Source organism: Polypterus senegalus, chromosome 5 (genome assembly GCF_016835505.1).
Source record: "Polypterus senegalus isolate Bchr_013 chromosome 5, ASM1683550v1, whole genome shotgun sequence".
In the NCBI taxonomy this organism is placed as follows: domain Eukaryota; kingdom Metazoa; phylum Chordata; class Cladistia; order Polypteriformes; family Polypteridae; genus Polypterus; species Polypterus senegalus.
Window position 1 is genome coordinate 49,512,802 of NC_053158.1, and position 22,998 is coordinate 49,535,799.

Sequence of the window (22,998 nt, forward strand, 5' to 3'; positions counted from 1 at the left end):
ATTTCCCAGACCATCCAATCAGATGCAGCAGGCAGGCAGCACTGCCATTAACACACCGCTTATACATCTTAGCTCATATGACCTTTTTGTGGAGTGTGCGTGTGAACCCATTGCATGGGTTCTGCTGTTGACGTTTGTTTCTTGCGACAGATTGTTTGGTGACTTTAAATGACCCCTTTGTGGATGAGTATATTTTTAATGTGAAAATTCCGTACAACAGACTGGCAACTTTTCCAAAGTTGCTCTCCTGTGCCACCGGCTTCTAGGACGGACTCTGATTTCCCACTATTCTGAATTGAGAAAAGCATATTCAGAATAATACTTAGAGGGTTGATGGATTTAGAAGACATGGGCTATGGCCCATCCATTTCACATCCCCAGTTTGGTTTAAGTGGGTGTGAGAGTGATATGTAAGGTGTGAATCTCAGATTCACTAAATACTGTACTCATTGATGTACTCATCATTCACCTGTATCAGTGTGGCCACAGCTCCATCATGTCTTCTGACCTGGGGCCAAGGCAACAGTCTCCCTGTTAAAGTCAGCAAAATCAAGGAGCCTGTTACAGACTTAAGGAAGAAGACCATACTCCAGGCTGTTTCAGAAAACATGCAGTGGAGATGGTTAGCTATTTTAAATTTCTTGGAATGACCATCACCAGTGATCTTAAAGAGACGCAATTTAGTTAAGAAGGCTCATAATTTCTTTTACTTTTTTTGGACTTCTGAGGAGATCCTACATACCTCCACCTGTGCTCACCAACTTATTTGGAGGAGAGAGGAATCTATATTCATTGGATGCATAACATCCTCAAATAGCACTTTCTCAGCTCTAGAACATAAAGCACTACAGCAGGTGGTGAAATCAGCTCAAACTATAACTCTCGTATGGTTCTGTTCTGTTTGAAACATATATGAATACAGTATTATTAAAGACCTTAGTCATCCTGCTTTTTTTCCCTACTTCGTTCTGCCAAAGATCATAGTACTGTTAGTACTTGCACTATTACCATCATTGATACTCTTAGCCACAAGTCACTAGGTTGCTAAACCACCATTTATTGTGACAGATACATGTTGTTATTTATATTGTATACTTGTCATATTTAGTGGATAGTTGTTTTTTGGTTTCTTGTTAGTGTTGAGTGAGGCTATCGTTGCACTATACAACTTTTTTTTAGCAATCTGCAAGTGTAGCCTTCATTTACATAATCTTAGTGTGTCATAGTGAATTTGCAGTGCATGTGCATGAAAGTCAGTTGTGTAATGTAAGATTATATATAAGTTGTAGGGACAGGCTCCTGTGTAGGCCACAGTTGACAACAATGAGTGCTCATCTGGGAGTATAATGCCTACAAAGTGGCGGCAAAGAAAGAAAGAAAACATGTATTTTGCGCAACACAAATGGAAGCCCAAAGTCTGCTGTTTGCTGTGCCATAGCAGAATAAAAAAAAGGTTTCATATCAACCTCCAATATTCTTTCCCACTGCCAGGACTCATATGTGTACATCATAAGCAAGTCTGTAAGCACTGGGAAGTTTGCTAAATTTTGGCTCTATATTACTGTATCCTATTTCTCTTACTGGTTAGAAAATATGTTAGATGAGTAGTGAGGCATTGGTTAATCTGCTGTCATTTAATGATTGGTCTTATATAAGACTCTCAAAGTGTTTTCATACTCTTGTAAGACTATCATTTCCATTTTACCAAATCAATATTTGCTTTTTGTAAATATTACCTTGTTTTGTTGGAAGACTCCATGTGAAGAACACCTATAGATGAATACTTTATTGACTGCTAATACCCCAGCTTCCTTTAATTCCTTAGGTAATCTGCAACCTAACTATATTATTCATAGCTCATACTGACAAAGATGCATGCAATATTAGTTGTTTAAACTAAAAAAAATGTGTGTCTTGCTGTTCCTGTAATGTACATTTTCCTTTCAACTCAAGGCTCCCTATGATTTCAATGCTCTATTACAGGTTGGAAACAGAAATGGTGGTGATAGCAACACCATGGGTTTGGTTTCCTTTTACAGTGTGATGTGTTTTGCTTAGTTTGACTACCTGTTGATTGTCATGCTTATATACACATGTACATTTAAAATTTTGTCTCATTATGTGTTTGGAAAGGTTCTTCTTGCAAAACATAAACTAGATGGGAAATTCTATGCAATCAAAGTTTTACAGAAGAGAATTATTTTAAATAGGAGAGAGGTAAGAAATTTGTAAACTGTGATACAAGGCATCATCACCTCTCCGTAACTGTCCTAATTTTTTTTTATACTGTTTTTCTTCAGCAAAAACACATAATGGCTGAGCGAAATGTATTGCTAAAGAACGTCAAACATCCTTTTTTGGTTGGACTGCATTACTCATTCCAAACAGCAGACAAGCTGTACTTTGTACTGGATTTCATTAACGGAGGAGAGGTAGGAAACAGCAAATAATTAAGTTGTGATGTCATTTTGTTTTTTTTCTGAGTCATTGCCTAAATTTACCTCTTTATTAATATCCTAAATAATGCTGTGCTTTTACTTTGACAAAGAATCCAGTTTTTGTTTCAGAGTATAGGTGTGTGTATGTATATGTATATTTGTGTATGTATATATATATATGTATATATATATATATATATATATATATATATATATATATATATATATATATATATATATATATAAACTGCTCAAAAATTAAAGGAACACTTTGAAAACACATCAGATCTCAATGGGAAAAAGAAATCCTCCTGGATATCTATACTGATATAGACTGGGTAATGTGTTAGGAGCGAAAGGATGCCACATCGTTTGATGGAAATGAAAATGATCAACCTACAGAGCCCTGAATTCAAAGACACCCCAAAAATCAGAGTGAAAAAATTATGTGGCAGGCTAGTCCATTTTGCCAAAATTTAATTGCAGCAACTCAAAATTGTACGTAGCACTTTGTATGGCCTCTGTGTTCTTGTATACATGCCTGACAACATTGGTGCATGCTTCTAATGAGATGACAGATGGTGTTGTGGGGGATCTCCTCCCAGATCTGGACCAGGGCATCACTGAGCTCCTGGACAGTCTGAGGTGCAACCTGGGGCATTGGATGGACCAAAACATAATGTCCCAGAGGTGTTCTATTGGATTTAGGTCAGGAAAGTGTGGTGGCCAGTCAATGGTATCAATTCCTTCATCCTCCAGGAACTGCCTGCATACTCTCACCACATGAGGCCAGGAATTGTCGTGCACCAGGAGCCACTGTACCAGCATAGGGTCTGACAATGGGTCCAAGGATTTCATCCTGATACCTAATGGCAGCCAAGGTGCCTTTGTCAAGCCTGTAGCGGTCTGTGTGATCCTCCATGGATATGCCTCCCCAGACAATCATTAACCCACCACCAAACAGCTCATGCTGAATGATGTTACAGGCAGCATAATGTTCTCCATGGCTTCTCCAGACCCTTTCACTTCTGTCACGTGCTCAGGGTGAACCTGCTCTCATCTGTAAAAGCACAGGGCACCAGTGGTGCATCTGCCAATTCTGGTATTCTATGGCGAATGCCAATCGAGCTGCATGCTGCTGGGCAGTGAGCTCAGGGCCCATTAGAGGACATGGGGCCCTTGGGTCACCCTCATGAAGTCTTTCTGGTTGTTTGGTCAGAGACATTCACACCAGTGGCCTGCTGGTGGTCATTTTGTAGGGCTCTGGCAGTGCTCATCCTGTTCCTCCTTGCCCAAAGGAGCAGATACTGGTTCTGCTGATGGGTTATGGACCTTCTATGGCCTTCTCCAGCTCTCCTAGAGTAACTGCTTGTCTCCTAGAATCTCCTCCATGCCCTTGAGACTGTGCAGGAGACACAGCAAACCTTCTGGCAATGACACGTATTGATGTGCCATCCTGGAGAAGTTGGACTACCTGTGCAACCTCTGTAGGGTCCAGGTATCACCTTGTGCTACCAGTAGTGACACTGACTGTAGCCAAATACAAAACTAGTGAAGAAACAGTCAGAAAAGATGAGGAGGGAAAAATGTCAGTGGCCTCCACCTGTTAAACCATTCCTGTTTTGGGGTCATCTCATTGTTGCCCCTCTAGTGCATCTGTTGTTAATTTCATTAACACCACAGCAGCTGAAACTGATTAACAACCCCTCTGCTACTTAACTGACCAGATTAATATCCCATAAGTTTCATTGACTTTATGCTATACTCTGATTAAAAAGTGTTCCTTTAATTCTTTTGAGCAGTGTATATATATATATATATATATATATATATCTATATATATATATATATATATATATATATATATATATATATATATATATATATATATATACATATACATATACATATACATATACATATATATATATACATATATATATATATATATATATATATATATACATATACATATATATATATATACATATATATATATATATATATATATATATATATATATATATATATATATATACACACACACACATTATTTATTTATTTATTTTACATTAGACCATTTGGTCAATTTGCCATAATTAAAAACCCTGAATAAAATATGTTGCAAGTTACTGGCCAGTATAATTTAGAACTGCTCTACCCTGATGAGGATATTAGCTTCCTGGAACTGAAATGTATAAAATGCCCTATTTCTTTGGAATGTAATCATTTTTTTTGAGTACTTTTAGGTACCACAAAAATTGAGAATGCATTTATAGGAAATGAGTATTAATTTTCCTAAAAGTGTGATGCTGAAGCACTTCTTAATATCATCTGTTTGTGTCCCAACCAGTGTTAATAGTTGGGAATAGAATTAAAATATAAATGTCACCCATTTGCAAACAGATTTTTCAAAATATTCTTTAATACTACTCCGTTATACATTACTCCATAATACATTCTTCTCTTAGTGTTTATAGTGTATTGTAGGCCAGGGTGTGAGTGAGAGAATAATAAGATGTCTGTGCTTTCCAAATCATGGTGTTAGTCTTCTATGACAAGAACCTCTCGTTTTCAGACTTATTTTCCGTGTAGGATTTTGTTTTTAGCTCTTGGGAATTATATAATTTCTTTGAACTATGAAGTAATGTTGGTCCAGTGGGGAATAAGTATATCACTTAAAGGCAAACTGAAAGCTTCCAGTGAATCTCCTGGACGTTCTAGCATACTTTTCCTAAATGTTAAAGTCACATAAGTAATTACTTTAATACTAAAATGAACTTAGAAAGGACAACTAATATATATCATAACTGACACATGTATCACTGTTCTTCAAATATTAACATCAATTGGTCAATTTAGGCAAGAAACAATGTAAGGAAGGATGTCATTCCAACCAAGTCATCATGCCGATGAATCATCATCTTTGCTACCAAGTTGAAAATGAGTGCCTTCTTAATTTTTAAAACACGGGGGAAAAATAATTTTTGGTAAGATTAACAGAAATCTTGGAAAAACTCCCAACCATTCTGAACATTGAAAAGTGGCTAGGTAATCTGTGCCATCTTTTCCTGTGTACAGTAGGACAAATCAGAACACATCTTGTAGGTTAAATGCAATCTTTATATTCTGACACCTCCTAGAGAAGCGTAATAAAAAGCAGAAAGTCTGCATATAATATTTATTGAATGGATGCAGGCTTATGAGCAAGAATTCTGGAGGTGAATGAGAGAGAAAGAAGTACCAGAGAAGTATGTGAGGACTGTCCAGGATATTTACAAGAAAGTGAAGACTCCTGTAAAAAGCAATGTTAGGGTAACAGACAAGATACGGTTAAGGAAGGTCTGAACCAGGGATCTTCTTTAAGTCCTGACCTCTTTGAATTGGTTACAAATATGTTGTTGGATAAAAAAACAATCCCTCTATTGGATTCCTTTTGCTGATGACATGTTGTGTAGCACCAGGCTTTAGAAGATAAGAGTATTGAAGGTGAATAGAAAGAATACACAATATTTGAGGTTTAATGATGATCAGGATTCTGAAGCTAGCCTACAGGGAAAGCTATTGAAAAGAGTGGATAAATTTAAATATCTTGGATCAGTGGTAGCTCAAGTTGGAGAATTAAATGCAAAGATAATCCACAGAGTGCCGTGTGGATGGGACAATTGGAAGAAGGCATCAGGAGTATTATGTGTTGAAAGAATTGACGTTTTTAAGACTGTGTCAAGACCAGATCTATGGAGCTGAGAAATGAGCAGCAGAGAGAGTGAAGGAGAAGAAGTTTGATGTGGAAGAAATGAGAATGTTGAGGTGAAAGTGTATAGTTAACAAAAAATGACAATAAGAAATGAGACAGTTACCGCTACAACAAAATTGGAACAGATATCAGAGAAGGTATAGGAAAGTAGGTTGAAATGGTCTGGACATGTGATGAGGAAAGACAATGAATTTGTGGGCAAAATAGTGACAGGAATGTAAGTACAGCGGAAGAGAAAGAATATTGGAAGGAAAAGGGCTTGACTAAGGAGGAGGTGCAGGACCAAGCTGTATGGTGAAAGTTCATCAGACACATCGACTCCATATAAAGTGATAATAGAGGAAGAAAATCTTCAGGGATCAAAAAAAAAAAAGTTTCATCGATATGCTTGAAGCAAACACTAAAAATTAGTGTACCAATTCTTTTAGAGCTACTTAATGCTTAAACTGTAACAAGATGTTTTCAGCAAGATTGTAAAATAAACTTGATTTGCAAAATTGTACTGCATTAATGTCTTTCGTACAAGTTTGCACAATCATTAAGTTTATCAATTTCATACTATGCTTCTCAAGCTATATGCTTATATTTAGGTAGGTAGTTGATAGATTTGCCAACAAGCAAGCAGTTAATTTTAGTCATATACTTCTACAGTATATATATCTATAACTGAAATGAAAGTACTGTATAATTATCTAGAAGAGTCAAGCACTAGTAAATTTAATATCTGTCTAAAATAAACCACAGAACTAATGATTAGGTTTGTATGGAAATTCCCCACTCAAGCACCATAAGGAACGGAATGTTTACCCAAAGCGTTGCATATCTAAAGGTCACCTTTTATATAAGCCATCAAATACTCAAAGTAATGCCATTGCCCTCTGTTCAGTGCATTAAGCTATTCCAGTATATTTTTGTCACTGTTAGGAAGGACTAATTCACTGAACATTATTATATTTCTTTAAAAATATTCATATTTAAAAATCCTGCTTTGAAGATCTAGTAAAAATGAAGGTATTGTGTTACAAGACTTTAGTTTTCCTATCTAGTGGCAAAATCTTAGGCCATGGGATTCTGAAGTCTACCAGAACGTAGGTATTTTCCTGCAAATGTGATAAATTCCACCAACTACGTGTGGATCATCAGTGAAAACTGTTCAATAAATCCCTTTTGGCACTGCCTCCTTCCAGATTAAAGGGACCCTTGTGTTTAATTTGCACTGTCAGTTAAGTTTCTGACACTTTTTCATCATTAACTTTTCATTCAAGGTTCCAGCCACAGAGCATCTTAATTCCAATCCAAAAAAAAGGCACAGATGAATGTCATTTTAAAAGAGTCAATAGCTGAAATGCATTAAAGGCTAAACAGACCATTTACATTTACACACTCCATAATAAATGTATGATAGTATAATATTTACAAAAGGTTAAAGAGGCATAATCTATAAATAGCCATATGTAATTTGCTATACAAATTAATTCTCTGTTGCTTCTTTACTTGAAAGAATCCTGTATCTCCATTTGCATTTCTTAAAAATCTGCTTATTTACAGGCAAAAATTGGTCTGCATTATGAAATTGTCTGTGTAACAAAAGTAGTATCTGCAGAGGTACTTGAAGACCATGGCTAAAAGACAATGATTTGTATATTGAGAGTGTGGCTTGATTTAGATGTGGTGATATGGCAGAAATTAGTGCAGATCAAAAAGTAGAAGTATAATTTAAACAAAATAAATAGCCATATTCTGTTTGGCATGTGTGCCTTGACTAATATTATTGATGCTTCTTTATGCTGCATATTCAAATCAGTTCATTTTTTTCATGCCTCTACTATGATGTGCTTTCAGTTATTTTTTCATCTTCAAAGAGAACGCACCTTCCCAGAGCAGAGAGCACGATTTTATGCTGCTGAAATTGCAAGTGCACTTGGTTATTTGCATTCATTAAAAATTGTATACAGGTAACGTTTTTTTTTTTTTTTTTTTGGCCTGTCTTTGCTGGACATCTTTGTTAAATAAATTTTATCTTGATTTGTCCCAGAAGTCCAGGAATGCATTTTATATGGTACATTCTATAAGATGTTGAACATCACTTTATATAGAATATGCAATTGCACAATACCTAATTTTTATTGTTTAATTGTCAGGGACTTCCACTTGATGTGTTTATTATATTTATTGTTATTTATTATGTTAAGTCAGTTCTGATATAGGTTTCAAAGGCAAAAATAACTACTTGGTTATAGGTCACCTTTTATTATAGCTATATAACTTGGTAATAATTCATGTTGCCTATAATAATAATTCATAGCACCTTGCATAAAGCAATCCGGAAAATTGTTTTAAAGATTTATATTTGTAGTTGAAAGCTGTAAATGATGATGATAAATTGTCTTAATTTCCATAACAGGCCTTTTAGCTTTGTCTTCTCTGTATAATGTGAACATGTGTAGCGTATGCTATACTTGTATTTATCTCAAATGTACAAGTTTAACAATGTGTCATAAAAGCCAAAGATAATTTTGTACCTTGCTTCCATACACTATATGTTTCCTGTTTAAAAGTAACCAAAACCCTATTAACAATAATAATAATAATTCTTTGCATTCATATAATTATTTACATTCTCTCCCTAAACACACATAAATGATAATAAATACGGGGTCGGCAGCACAAGCTATAAGCAGAAACTTGCACTAGATGGAGCACAAGCCCCTTTAGGATGCAATACTTAACACTGAGCACACTCTGCCCAAATAACAACATTACATGTATGCTTTTGAGATGTAGTAAGAGAACCAGCCACCCCAAAATGTGACAGGGCTTTGGATAGACAACTCTGGCACCTTGAACACTAAAGCAACAGTTGACCACTTCCCTTGCTTAAAATATTTAATTAGAAATAAATTGATATCTAATTAAAACAGATGCTTAATAGATTTATATTGCTGTTTCATAGGTTTGTAAATGATAGTTGAAAGTGTTGCGATATGTTTTAAGTGCTGGTACAACAAATATGTCTTAATCCAGAATATCAATCATAGCAACATGATACTTGTATTTCTGTATTGTTAAATGAAAACTCCACCAAAGACAAAATCATTAGTTGTTATGTAAAGTCAAAAACAAAACTAGCAAGTTAAAAATATAAAGCACATGTCCAAGAGTGCAGTGGTAATGAAGGAGAAGATATGAAGAAACTCTAACATGACACATATTCTGTAGAAACAGACTTCTCTAGATGCCATAATACGTACATAAGATAAATGTCTCACAGACCAAGCTAAACATCAGTCCAAATTCTTTCTAAACATTTCAAGAATATGCAAATTCTCAAGAAAAATGTTTAAGATTGTGGTCTTAAAGTCCGAGAGTAGGCCGCTTGTGCCATGTCCCACACTGGAAGCTGGGCACACAGTGAATGGCGTAGCCGCGACCGCGCATGATAGGCAAATAAAGGACAGTATTGCTGGGGTGAGTGCTGATTGGGTAGTCGCGGCCGCGCACATAAAATCCATTGCTGGGGAGACGCCACACATACTAACTAACTATCTACTAACAACATGCCACCCAAAAAAAAAGGACGCGTCAAGTAGGACAAAAGACACAGACACTCAAATCGTAGATAAGCAACATCTGGAAGAACGGTCAGCTCAGCAAGTAAACATCAGCAAAAGAAAGGCTGAAAGGCAAAGAAAAATACGAGCAAATAGATCAATTGTAAAAATGAAAATGAGCGTCAGAATATTCCCTGTATTGATTTGGCTCTATCCTCTACTAATTTACCCTTTACCATAAGAAGGCGACAATTTCCAGCTACATTAGCCTTTGCCATAACAATTAATAAAGCTCAAGGGCAAACCTTAGAAAAAGTTGCCATTTATTTGCCAGAACCAGTATTCAGCCACGGTCAGTTATGTTGCATTATCAAGAGTTAGAAGTTTTACAGATGTTGTTGTCAACGTTGTAGATGGTCCTGAACAAGAGTGTTTACAAAAAAGTTGTCTAGAATGAAATTTTATTGAAAAATTTCCTCAGGTAAAAAATTAAAAACATTTTCCTAAATATCTTCTTCAGATATTGTGTATTACAGATTGTTATAAAGTTTTACACTAAGGCAATATTAATAATACTTACTGTATTGTCGTATACGTTTCTATTTTATTTTTAATATTATTTTACTTTAGGCTTCTTGCAAAAATATTTTTAACAAAAAAATTAAGACACCAAACAGAATGAGGTCAAGGTCCCTTGCCATTTAATATAGACTGTTCCTAATAATGTTTATGCAATACTGTTCTAGCGCCCGTTATTGTAACGAGCTTAATGCCTAGTATCATCCTCTTTAATAAAACCCTTGTGTGCGTCCAGTGTCCGTGTGTGTGTGTGTGTGTGTGTCTTCTGGTGAAGTGCGCATGCGTGGGGCCACACAGCACGTGTTCAGTCTCTTCCTGTGCATTCCCTGTGCAGAGAGACACACACACACACATACGAGTCACACACACACACACACACACGCGAGACAAACAGGCACGTGTGACAGACAGACACACTTACACACACACAGGCGAGAGACAGACAGACACAGAGGCGTGCGCTTAAGAGACACACACAAAGGCGCGTGCGCGCGCGAGAGAGAGAGAGAGAGAGAGAGAGAGAGACACACACAGGCACGCGCGTGCATTGTTGCAATGTTACTTTTCTTGGTTGTTTATTAAAATACAGATTTTTCAAATGTTCATTTTTTTCCCCTGTGCTTAAAACTCATTAAAAAGAGTTTTTAGCGAGCGGGTCATAAGGCTATAGTGCAAATTTACATTTAGTTTACTATTACGCTGTGCTTTCTATGGTATAGTTAACTATATTTGTGCTTAAAAACTTAAAAAAATATATATTTACATACAGTTCATACGGTCTGGAACGGATTATGATCGTGAACCGAGGTTCCACTGTATTACTGTCAGATAAAATTACAGGCATTTCACATAAATACAAACCAGTATTACTGAGAGAGAAATTAAAGGCACACAATACAGTGACACATATTACAGCCACATACAAGGTCCCTTGCCATTTAATATAGACTGTTCATACAAATGTTTATGCACTACTGTTCTAGCGCCCGTTATTTTAACGGGCTTAATGCCTAGTTAGTAATAAAAAGCCAGAATAAAAACTTGTATTAGTGGTCCTCCAAATGTGGTGTGTGAACCACAAGTGTGAGTTGAGTGGTCTGTGTGGTGGCATTTGTCATATCAGGAAAAAAAAAAAGACTTTTAAATTGTTCTGATGCATAAGTCTGTTATATCGATATTTAGGACAACAAGCCTGCTGGCCAGCATCTGCGTTGTGAACTTATGTATATGAAGAAAGAATATGTCTAAAACTACCACCATGGAGTACACCATCTGACTTTCTTGCAAGCAATGCCTAATACTTCATTAACTCTGCTGCACATGGACACACGAAGATGGTTCACAATTAAGCAACAAAATTAATGACCAACAACCAGAGAGATCTTTTATTAATGAACAGTTGGAAAATATTTTGCATGCCTATTTCAGTGTTTTTTATGCACAGGTACCTGCAATCATTTAGATACAGTGACCAGATTTTTCTGGGGGCAACCTGGGACACCAGGCAGGGGGCCAGGGGGGTGGAGCCCCCAGAAGCCAGATAGACTTTAATAATCGAAATGCCTATTTTCGTGTTTCCTGCATCTTATTCTGTACGACTTTCTTCCATTTGAAACACTCATATTATTAAACCACAAACATATACCCATTTTCAAAGTAGGGTTCTATACCATTGTATGCTATTTTTCGAGAAATTACAGGCGAGATCTTGCCAAAAACAATTCGTGAAAATTGACTGAAAGACACGCTTTCCTGAAGAGCAAATAAACTCATTAGTGTACATTATTAGGTCAGTTACATTTGCAGGATAAACGTGCTTCATTCACAATATTGCATCCACGTACATGTGCTACTGCTAGTGCATGTCCCGACTTCAAAAGAAGAAACAGCAAACCAAATTCCAGAGGCAAGGGAAGAAGCAATGTCACTCTGCACTCGAAACTAAAGGAAAACAAAAAAAATTCAGCTGTAAGTGTAAATAACAGGCAAGCATCCGCAAATGTTGTTGTGACTTGTGTCAAATATTCATTCACTATTAATATATAAATTAATATTATCAGATTCACAACTATGACAAAATTTACAGAGAGTACAGTCTGCAGACTTGAGACTATACAGTAAAGTGTGTACAGTGGTACTTAAAGAATAAAGAGGTAAAATTAAAGAAAAAAAAAACTTTTTCAGCACTTTTAATTTTGTCCTACAAAATAAATTGGCAAGTTTAACTCTTTTAAGTTTAAGCTTTAACTTCAGTGAAAACGTGAACGCCGTATTGACGAGTGAATGACTGAATCAGGCATCAGCTCTTATATCGGGCTCAGAGCAGGAATAATAAGATAATATAATAAGATAATTGCTGGCTCAGAGCGTAGCATAGCCAAAACGTGTCTTATCACAAGGCAGGGCTGATACCATCCGACGATGCGTCCGCTTCCGCCCTCCGACTGAAGAAGGTCGACTAACCGTCTGACGTCATGATGGGTAGAAAGTATGATTTGGAATCGGAAAGACTGAATGGGGTCTAGGCCTCTAGGGAAAAATACGCATTTTGTCGGAAAACGCCATAGGCCGGGACATTTCCTGATCTTTCGGGGATGCCGGGGCAGGTGATCCAAAAATAGGGACTGTCCCGGGTAAACCGGGACGTCTGGTCACTGTAATTTAGAGGACCATTTTGCATTTCCATAATTCATTTAATAAGCTGTATGGGACAATGTTACCGGTATTAAATGCAAATACAGGTAAAATTCCGTTGCAACGAATAGCTTTGCAATGAAATTTTCATTACAACGAAGTATTTTTATGGTCCCGACAGCTTCCCCATATGACGTGAGTCTATAGAAATCTCGTTACTACAAAGTACATTCAGCAGATACTTTCATTGCAACGAAGTGCACAAAAGACCTTGAAATGCCTGAATGAATCGGCCACAGAGCAGCTAGTTCTATGGTCGTGGCTCAATTGTGCACAACGATCTCCAAACAGAAACACTATTTTTTCTTTCTTCAAACTAGAACAAATGTGGTTCAGTGATGCTCGTCCAAGAAACATTCCTTTTAAAGTGGCACTCATTCAAAAAATGTGAGGTTTGTAAACTCTCTTGGGACCTCCCACAACTAGACAGCACGGCGAAGAGCGTCCCAAAGTGCGATCTCCGTGTCTGTACGGGGAAATAGCAGGATCACAACTATGCTGCGCATCTCCGCCAAAATAAACAGAAAAGATCTCGATGGGTGATGCAAGGTTAGGAGCACAGACATTGTAAATGCAGATAACAGGATTACTTGGTCACTGACCTGGCCACGACCCTGCCTGACTGCTGTGTCTGTGTATAGCAGAGTGGCAGATCATGCTACAGTAAATAACTACCGTTCCTGCTTCAAGCTGAATAAAGCTGGTTTTGCTAAAGTACTGCGACTAAGCCTCATGTTTTGGGGTGCAAGACAGGGACTTATAGCGCGACCCCGATCTTTTATGATTTGCTTCTGTGGCGCTTCACTGCACCGCTGTGAGCCTGCTATTGCCCTGCCCCAGCAACAGACAGACAATCTTCCACAGACGCTGCAATCACACTTCAGCGTGTCGTTCCCGTTGAGTGAGGAGTGGGGGGATCCCAAAAGTGTTCAGAAACCTCACAATAGGAAGAAGAAAAGGATGATTCGGCTTCTGATTGATAAGTGTGCTGCACACAACATGCTTCCACATTTAGATAATGTTCACGTTGAATTCCTCTCACCCAATTGCACAGCAGTGCTTCAGCCATTGGATTTGGGCATCGTTCGCAACCTGAAAGTGTATTATGGCATGGAAATGCTGAGAAAAATTCTCGTCATCATACTTTTAGGCAGGAGGAGATTAAAATTAATGCACAAGAAGCTATTGAAATGATTGCAAACACCTGGACACAAGTTAAAGAAAGCACTATAGTAACAAATACAGAATCTCATTACAACAAAATATTTTTTAGGTCCCTGGGAGTTCTTTTTAGCGGAATTGTACCTGTACTACAAAAGGGGTTATTTTTTCCCCCTAGTTTCTTCGTTTTGGTTTCAAGTCATAAATAACAAAACAGTTTCATAAATTTGTATTGAAGTGTAGCAAATGTTTATGTATGTTACTTTAATATTTTTATTGACATCACCACCATAATTTTCACTTTGATTTTCTGGGTGTTCTGGTTATTTAAGCCATTAATTACTAGCAGGAATGCTATCTATGAAAAGCTGCAGTCTTTTGGTGTCGTTTACCCAGGCATCTCCTCTCCTCTTTTTATTAATTGATATTAGTTGATTACAATTAAGGGAGTAGTGTCCACTGGAAAAAAGGCAAATTAACAGGAAAATAACAAAATGGTGTTAAGCCTGGCAAAAACACAAAGGACTTCTAAATTTCCCAGAAATGTATAGTTTCCTATATGCAGTACAGGAGGAAAAATGAACAGCTAATTAAACAATGTGATTAATTAAGATAAAATGAGTCACTGATAATTAAACTAATCGAAAAACTGCAGCTACAGTGGACTTCCAGGACTGAACTGGATAAAAAAAGATCTGACTTGGTCCCATTTATGTATATGTCCATCGTCAAATATTTTGTTTGATAAAATGTGTAGAAATAAATTTAAGAGAAAAAGTGAAGGAACGAGTGTTACTAATCTGCTCAGGGTCGCAAAACATTTGGAAGTTCCTCAGGGGAAAAATACATCCACAATATAAGAATGGTTTTAAATAATGGAATAAAAAGCACTAACAAACCATAAAATGAAATAAGTTCTATTATTGGCAACAATTGACTTCTAAAGTAATTGTGCATCTGGGTTATAAAACAAAAAAAAGCAGACACTGTGACCCTCCAAAACTGAACTTGAGGACCCTCCTGTATTACAGTAACAATTTTTACAGTATAATGCTCTTCTTTCCTGCTTGGCTCCTGTTTGTTTGTTGTGATCAGTCTCTCATCCAACACTTTAAAATTGGTCCCTTTCTTGTCCAGCCTTTATTGGTCACTGCACTGGTCTCTCTTATAAAATTAACTTTGTCAGCCTGAAAAAGCCCATCTGTAGCCACAGTGATCCTTTTATTTCTGTATGGATGGTGTTCTATGTCACTTCTGCTGTATCACTCCTGCTAGTTTGCCTGCTGTTATACTATTGTGCTTATCATGGAGAAGTGTTTATTATGGATCACAATTGAAATCTGGGGCTTTGAAGTAAAAGTCCAGTTACAATAGGTTACTATTTCATTCATTTTTTAACATACTGTAAATGTCTTTAATAAAGCAAATGTGTTAATTGCAACATAGAATCAAACTAACAAAATGACTGTTGATGGCTATAAATTTGTCCTTGATTTGACTTGCCTGCTTTCTTTTCAGTGGATCAATATATTGTCTTTTGCTAAAGTTTTGTCAGTTTTGTAATAGTGTAAAAAAGGAAATTGAATTTATACTCTGCTTATTTTGTCATTTTTGTTCCTGCTGTTAATGAGACTAAATAATCAATTTCATCATTCTTATAAGGTATTATGTAATTTTTTAGTAAATGTTTGCAAAATGCCCCTGGGCTTCAGTCAGTAAAATTATTTCCTTCCCTATGGTCAATCATTATGTTTCAGTTCTCATCCGCGGATAGCTAAGAGTGCCATTTGTTTCACAAGACTTACAGAGAGGATGCAAAAATAATTATTCTGAGTTCATTTCAAATAGAACAATCTATAGACATACAGTGCATCCGGAAAGTATTTACAGTGCATCACTGTTTCCACATTTTGTTATGTTACAGCCTTATTCCAAAATGGATTAAATTCATTTTTTCCTCAGAATTCTACACACAACACCCCATAATGACAATGTGAAAAAAAAGTTTACTTCAGGTTTTTGCAAATTTATTAAAAATAAAAAAATTGAGAAAGCACATGTACATAAGTATTCACAGCCTTTGCCATGAAGCACAAAATTGAGTTCAGGTGCATCCTGTTTCCCCTGATCATTCTTGAGATGTTTCTGCAGCTTAATTGGAGTCCACCTGTGGTAAATTCGGTTGATTGGACATGATTTGGAAAGGCACACACCTGTCTATATAAGGTCCCACAGTTGACAGTTCATATCAGAGCACAAACCAAGCATGAAGTCAAAGGAATTGTCTGTAGACCTCCGAGACTGGATTGTCTCGAGGCACAAATCTGGGGAAGGCTACAGAAAATTTTTGCTTCTTTGAAGGTCCCAATGAGCACAGTGGCCTCCATCATCCATAAGTGGAAGAAGTTTGAAACCACCAGGACTCTTCCTAGAGCTGGCCGGCCATCTAAACTGAGCGATTGGGGGAGAAGGGCCTTAGTCAGGGAGGTGACCAAGAACCCGATGGTCACTTTGTCAGAGCTCCAGAGGTCCTCTGTGGAGAGAGGAGAACCTTCCAGAAGGACAACCATCTCTGCAGCAATCCACCAATCAGGCCTGTATGGTAGAGTGGCCAGACGGAAGCCACTCCTTAGTAAAAAGCACATGGCAGCCTGCCTGGAGTTTGCCAAAAGGCACCTGCAGGACTCTCAGACCATGAGAAACAAAACTCTCTGGTCTGATGAGACAAAGATTGAACTCTTTGGTGTGAATACCAGGCATCACGTTTGGAGGAAACCAGGTACCGCTCATCACCAGGCCAATACCATCCCTACAGTGAAGCATGGTGGTGGCAGCATCATGCTGTGGGGATATTATTCAGCGGCAGGAACTGGGAGACTAGTAAGGATAAAGGAAAAGATGACTGCAGCAATGTACAGAGACATCCTGGATGAAAATCTGCTCCAGAGCGCTCTTGACCTCAGACTGTAAGCAGACAGCCAAGATATCAAAGGAGTGGCTTCAGGACAACTCTGTGAATGTCCTTGAGTGGCCCAGCCAGAGCCCAGACTTGAATCCGATTGAACATCTCTGGAGAAATCTTAAAAAGGCTGAGCACTGACGCTTCCCATACAACCTGATGGAGCTTGAGAGGTGCTGCAAAGAGGAATGGGCGAAACTAGCCAAGGATAGGTGTGCCAAGCTTGTGGCATCATATTCAAAAAGACTTGCGGCTCTAATTGCTGCCAAAGGTGCATTGATAAAGTATTGAGCAAAGGCTGTGAATACTTATGTACATGTGATTTCTCAGTTTTTTTTATTTTTAATAAATTTGCAAAAACCTCAAGTAAACTTTTTCATGTTGTCATTATGGGGTGTTGTGTGTAGAATTCTGAGAAAAAAATGAATTTAATCCATTTTGGAATAAGGCTGTAACATAACATGTGGAAAAAGTGATGCACTGTAAATACTTTCCAGATGCACTGTATGTCTTGCGAGAGTAATGTTGTGTGTTTTAATTGAGTGGTGATGAAGATATGCAGATGGTTCACACTAACAATACTACATACCATCAGCTTGTCTTTATAAGAGAATATATTTTAAATCTCTGCTTGCTCTGACTATTTACATACTGATTCAGAATTTCTCTTTTTTTTAATTGAAAAGCCGAATTTCTAAATAAACAGTCAAACAAGGCATCTGGCAGCAACATTTTTCGATTTAAATCAGTCAGAGTTGTTTCTACAGATACAAATCTTTTTTGAAGACTTTGTGTCCAATTTGATCCCAGAAATTATTTGCTGTACTTTATGTGTAAATTTAATCTCATTATGTACTTAGTAGGAAAGCACCCTATCCCAGTTAAACAACAATATAACCATTTTTCTAGTTGCGTTATTGCTATTGCGTAACTTCTGGTTCTGTTCATAACAAGAAAGTCAGTAATATTTGTGGTTTTGTTTTCACAGGGATCTGAAACCAGAGAACATTCTACTTGACTCAGAAGTAAGTAAACCACAACCTTTAGTTTTTTTTGTTTCAAAATGTGTCACATACTGAGGAACCATCCTTTTAACAACTTAATGGCATACGAACACCCTGCTTGATGAACGGAAGATTTCAAATTTTGATTCATCGGTCCAGAAGACTTTCTTCCAGTCTGCAGCAGGTGTTTCAAGACCCTACTTTGTCCTTTTAAGGAATGGCTTTTTTATTGCCACTCGCCCTCATACCTACTGCACAAAGTCTCCTCTTTGCAGTAGAAACTGAGATTTGATTCTCTCGACCACAGTTGCACTGTACTTGAAGCTGTTGTGCTTTGCCTATCATGCAAGCTGGTGACCATCAGAAGTTTGTCTTCTGACTGGGTTGTGACTTTGGGTCGGCCATATCTCTTCCTATCAGAGTTTCTTCCGGTGACCAATTGCCTTTGGATTGTGTAGGACACTGTACTCACTGACATTGTGATATTTATTTTTTTTTTTTTACAATTTCTCTAAATGAAAGCACTACACATCTAATGGTAGCAATTCTCTATCTCATTTTATTTGTTAATTGCCGTTTTCTTGCCAATGTAGAGAATATAGTAGCACAGTCTGTTCCAATTCTGCTTTAAGACAGAGGGGTTTTAAGTAATCAATAGAAGTTGGGACACCTGTGCAAACTGTTTCCTTCAACTTGAAAGGCTTAATTTACTTTAATTGCTGAAGAACATCTGTAGGCTGTAAACTATTATTTGTTCCCTAAAGAAGGCCCATTTGTAATATTCAGAAATTTCCTTTTTTTGGTTTTTGCTACCCTAAACTTTAAATTTAAACCCTAGGCAGTTTACTGTTTACCTTTTCACCATTTTATCGTGGCATCGAGGAATTTAAAGACTAGTATTAAGATGTACTCTTTTTTTTTTCTCTCTCTCTCTCTGTTTCATTCAATAAGTTAAATCTTTTTGTTCATGGTTTTTTTTACAGGGGCACGTAGTTTTAACAGATTTTGGGCTATGTAAGGAAGGAATATCACGAGCTGACACCACATCTACTTTCTGTGGGACACCAGAAGTAAGTTTTGTTTAAACATTAATCTTTAATTAATATATAATTTCAAGAGTCCTGCACCTGACTGTGGTAGGGTGTTATTCTACATTTATGCCTTTTTTTTTCTTTGAAATCACAAGCTTAATCGATCAGCTAACTTGTTTTCCTTTTTCAAACTACATCACTCGGACTCAACAATTGATTACATTCTAATTTCTCAGTCCCTATCCAGTTCATCATCAGAGGCCATGTTGGAAGTGATGTCACTGTCAAATTATAGGACAGCAGTGACTCACCTACTGCCATAGATTACTCCCCACTGGTGTTTTAATATCCTGCTTCTGAAAAACTTAGATTTATGTACAGCATCAGCCAAGTTAGAAGAATTCTTGGAAATAAACAGCCACTGTAAAGAATCCAACTTAAATTTGCTTAGCGATTAAAGGTGTGATCCGTAATATTTTGTTTTTTTGTAAACAATAGCATATTATGTAGAAATACCTTACATGCTCAAACTAAAAAATACAGGATCTCAGGGTGCAACTCTTAAAGTGCAGTGCTTCTTAGTAGCGCTACTGATTACCACAACTCAGAATTAAATTGCATTCTACTCCAAAATGTGGAATTTGACATTCTCAGAATGCAGATTGAAACATTTGCAATGATCTCAGCCATCAAACGTAAATCTTGCTTTGTTATATATAAACCATTTTAGATTGATAACCGCTTTTTTGAGTTTTTCTCTTAACATTTTCAAAATTATCAACCCCACTTTACACCATCCCATTTTAACAGCTTTCAGCTCTTTAAATTGGCTGCTGAGGATATTGCTCTGCTGAACTCGCCACATCCAGAATGCTTAATGACTCACTGAAGTCCATGAATACAGTCTGCACACTATGGCTTAGCATACCTTAACCAAAAGTGCATCTGTTTTTCTGGGAGTAGTTAGCCACTGTCCTGCCACCAGATACTAAATTATTTTATCTCCTCTGCTAAATTTAAAGTTTCATTGCCCACTAACTCAGCTGCAAAGCTACACAGATTCCATTTACATATACACAAATATTTCTTTATTAGGCAGAATGAGCTTTCATTCTTAATTAAATACTCAATATGTAAATATTGGCTTTACAATACAAATTTTTAAATTAGAAAAAAATTAAGTATATTTTTGGAATGGACGCAGTATATGCTGCACCAGAGTACAATAAGTTATAAAAATGCTGAAATATGCTTATTATATAATAATATAATGCTTATTATACCAACCACTGATGAATAATGCATATTTTTATAAGGTGCAGTATTTTCACTTTGGACTTAAAAATGCAAAAAACAGAAGTGTTTTAATTTAACCAATCAGTTTTTCTTGATAATAGATATTGTTTTTGTGTGTGTAACCATTATCTATTAATGGCAACATCTATTAAATATCTATTTTGGGAGTATTTTGGCTAAATGTTATTGCTTTATTTCAGTAGTAGTTTTTACCAAATTACAAATGGTGATGTTAGGAGTACATGAATTTTGGTAAAATACATCAAAGCTGTGTCTTTGGGAAATATTGTAGACCAACCTAGGTTTGCTCTAAATATCAATCTTTATTACATTTCCGCTTTAAATGCATTAATGTCTAATTTGCATATTTTTTGACATCCTCCTTTTTGAAAAAATATGTTTAATTTCTATAGATTTACAGTGGGAAGGATTATTGCATGTCTGCTATACTACTTATTTAATACATCATGTTATTTATAATAATAATAATAATTTACATTTATATAGTGCATTTCTCAGTACTCGAAAGCACTTTACAGAGACGGAGGGGAACCATTTCAACCACGATCAATGCGTAGCATCCACCTGGATGATGCGACGGCAGCCATTTTACATCAGTACACTCACCACACATTAAATATTAGGAGGTGAAGAGTTGAGAGAATTAGAGACAGGGGATGATTAGGGGTCCAAAATAGTCAGGCCATGATGGGCAGTTTGCCAGGGTAGTGAGGAATCACCCTACTCTTTTTGACAGATGCTTAGGGATCTTTTATGACCACAAAGAAGCTTACATTCCACCTGAAAGATGGTACCTTTTCTTATTAATATATAAACCGTGCATTGTCACTGCACTGGAGCATTGAGATTCACACACGGAACACAGGGGAAGCGTCCCCTGCTGTGCTTATGAACCCCTCTTTCAGCAGCTACCCAAGCTTTTCCTAGATAGTCTCCCATCTAAGCACAGGAAAGGCCTAGACATGCTTTGCCTCAGGTGGATTACCCATTCTGAAGTGCAGGTATACGTTTTTACCAGCTCCTCTTGATTTTCCCAATTCTTTATTATAGTACCTTGCACCAGAGGTCCTGAGAAAGCAACCTTATGATAATACAGTTGACTGGTGGTGCCTTGGATCCGTGCTGTATGAAATGCTGTATGGTTTGGTAAGAGCTTTGCCATTTCATCTGTGATGAAATAATCTGTTTAGTTATGTCTGCCATTGTCACAGCTATTTATATAAATTAAGCAAGCATTCAAAATGAATTTCCAATGAGTTGTTCTTTTGGCTTTTTACATAATTTATCATTCACATTTAAAACATTAAAAAAATATAAAAATAATTTAACTAACTCATAATTTTTGGAATACATCTTCCAAGTTGTTTATATTGAGTACTTTGTTTTAAAAGTTACAGGAAAAAAAAACTTCTTGATCCTTCTGTCATTTTTAATCAAAATGAATGCCTCCAGTTCTTTGTTCTGAGTTTTCATATATCAGTTATATTAATTACAATTAACATGTTTTTTTAATTTTCAAAATAAAATGTAGTTTGTTTTTTTTTTTTTTGTTTTTTTTAGCCCCCATTTTATAGCAGAGATACTTCAGAAATGTATGAAAATATTCTTCACAAGCACTTGGCTATTAGGCCTGGAGCAACACCTGCAGCATGGGATCTTTTGGAGAGTTTGCTAGAAAAAGACCGAACAAAAAGACTAGGCTCAAAGGAAGATTTTGTAAGTGTAATCAACTGATCTAACAAAGTAATGTATTTTAGTAATGTTTCTTTTGACAAACTATGCAGATTTACTGTTTCCGATACAGACATTTACTAGACTTAGTATGTGGATTTAAATGATGACCGGTATAGGAGGATGAAACCTATCAAATGGGTTTCTGACCAGTTACTTCTAGCTTTACAGGGACTTTGTTCTGTCTCTCACTTGACAGCTCCATCTTTTCAGAACAACACATGTAAGCAAAAGAGTGGGCAACAGGTTGTCTGTACACAAGTAAACTTTTATTTACCAGGCAAATGTGCCCTTTTACCCTGCACAAAGTGAGGATTGCCGTCTCAAAGCCTGGCCCTTTCTACTCTGTTCCATTCTGTTGCTCTTCATCCAAACTGTACACAAACTACGATGCTACAACAGTAAAAATATGCATGAAGGTTAGGGCTGTGCGATATGACCAAAATCTTATATCCCGATATTTCATTTCATATCCCGATATCACAATATAGTACATTTTCTTTGTATGCAGTGAATAGTTTATATAATCACCACTCCTTTTTTTTCATTTAAATAAAAAAAAATCAAAAATGAGAAGTACTCAACTTGTAATTATTTCTGTTCTTTTATTTAGAACATTTGAGCAAATGTTTGACTTAGAATGTAAACATAAAATGTTAATGTATCAAATATAAAACACTTTTCAAAAACAAATTACTAAAGGCCCAATATAAAATACTGCTATATAAAATGCCTGACATAAACAAAATGTGAACTGTAGCAGCAATAACTCTCAC

The 22,998-nt window shown here is 36.6% G+C and overlaps 1 protein-coding gene across 2 annotated transcripts in view; it reads left to right on the forward strand.

Annotated features, from left to right (window-relative positions):
* Nucleotides 1–22,998, forward strand: part of sgk3 (serum/glucocorticoid regulated kinase family member 3) — a 118,774-nt gene that overhangs the window by 88,744 nt on the left and 7,032 nt on the right. For both annotated transcript variants that reach the window (XM_039754600.1, XM_039754601.1), the window contains exons 9-15: nt 2,134–2,217; nt 2,301–2,432; nt 8,038–8,150; nt 18,128–18,164; nt 19,127–19,213; nt 21,542–21,637; nt 22,052–22,207. In XM_039754600.1, the coding sequence (XP_039610534.1) occupies nt 2,134–2,217; nt 2,301–2,432; nt 8,038–8,150; nt 18,128–18,164; nt 19,127–19,213; nt 21,542–21,637; nt 22,052–22,207 (705 nt within the window). The remainder of the gene's footprint in view (nt 1–2,133; nt 2,218–2,300; nt 2,433–8,037; nt 8,151–18,127; nt 18,165–19,126; nt 19,214–21,541; nt 21,638–22,051; nt 22,208–22,998) is intronic.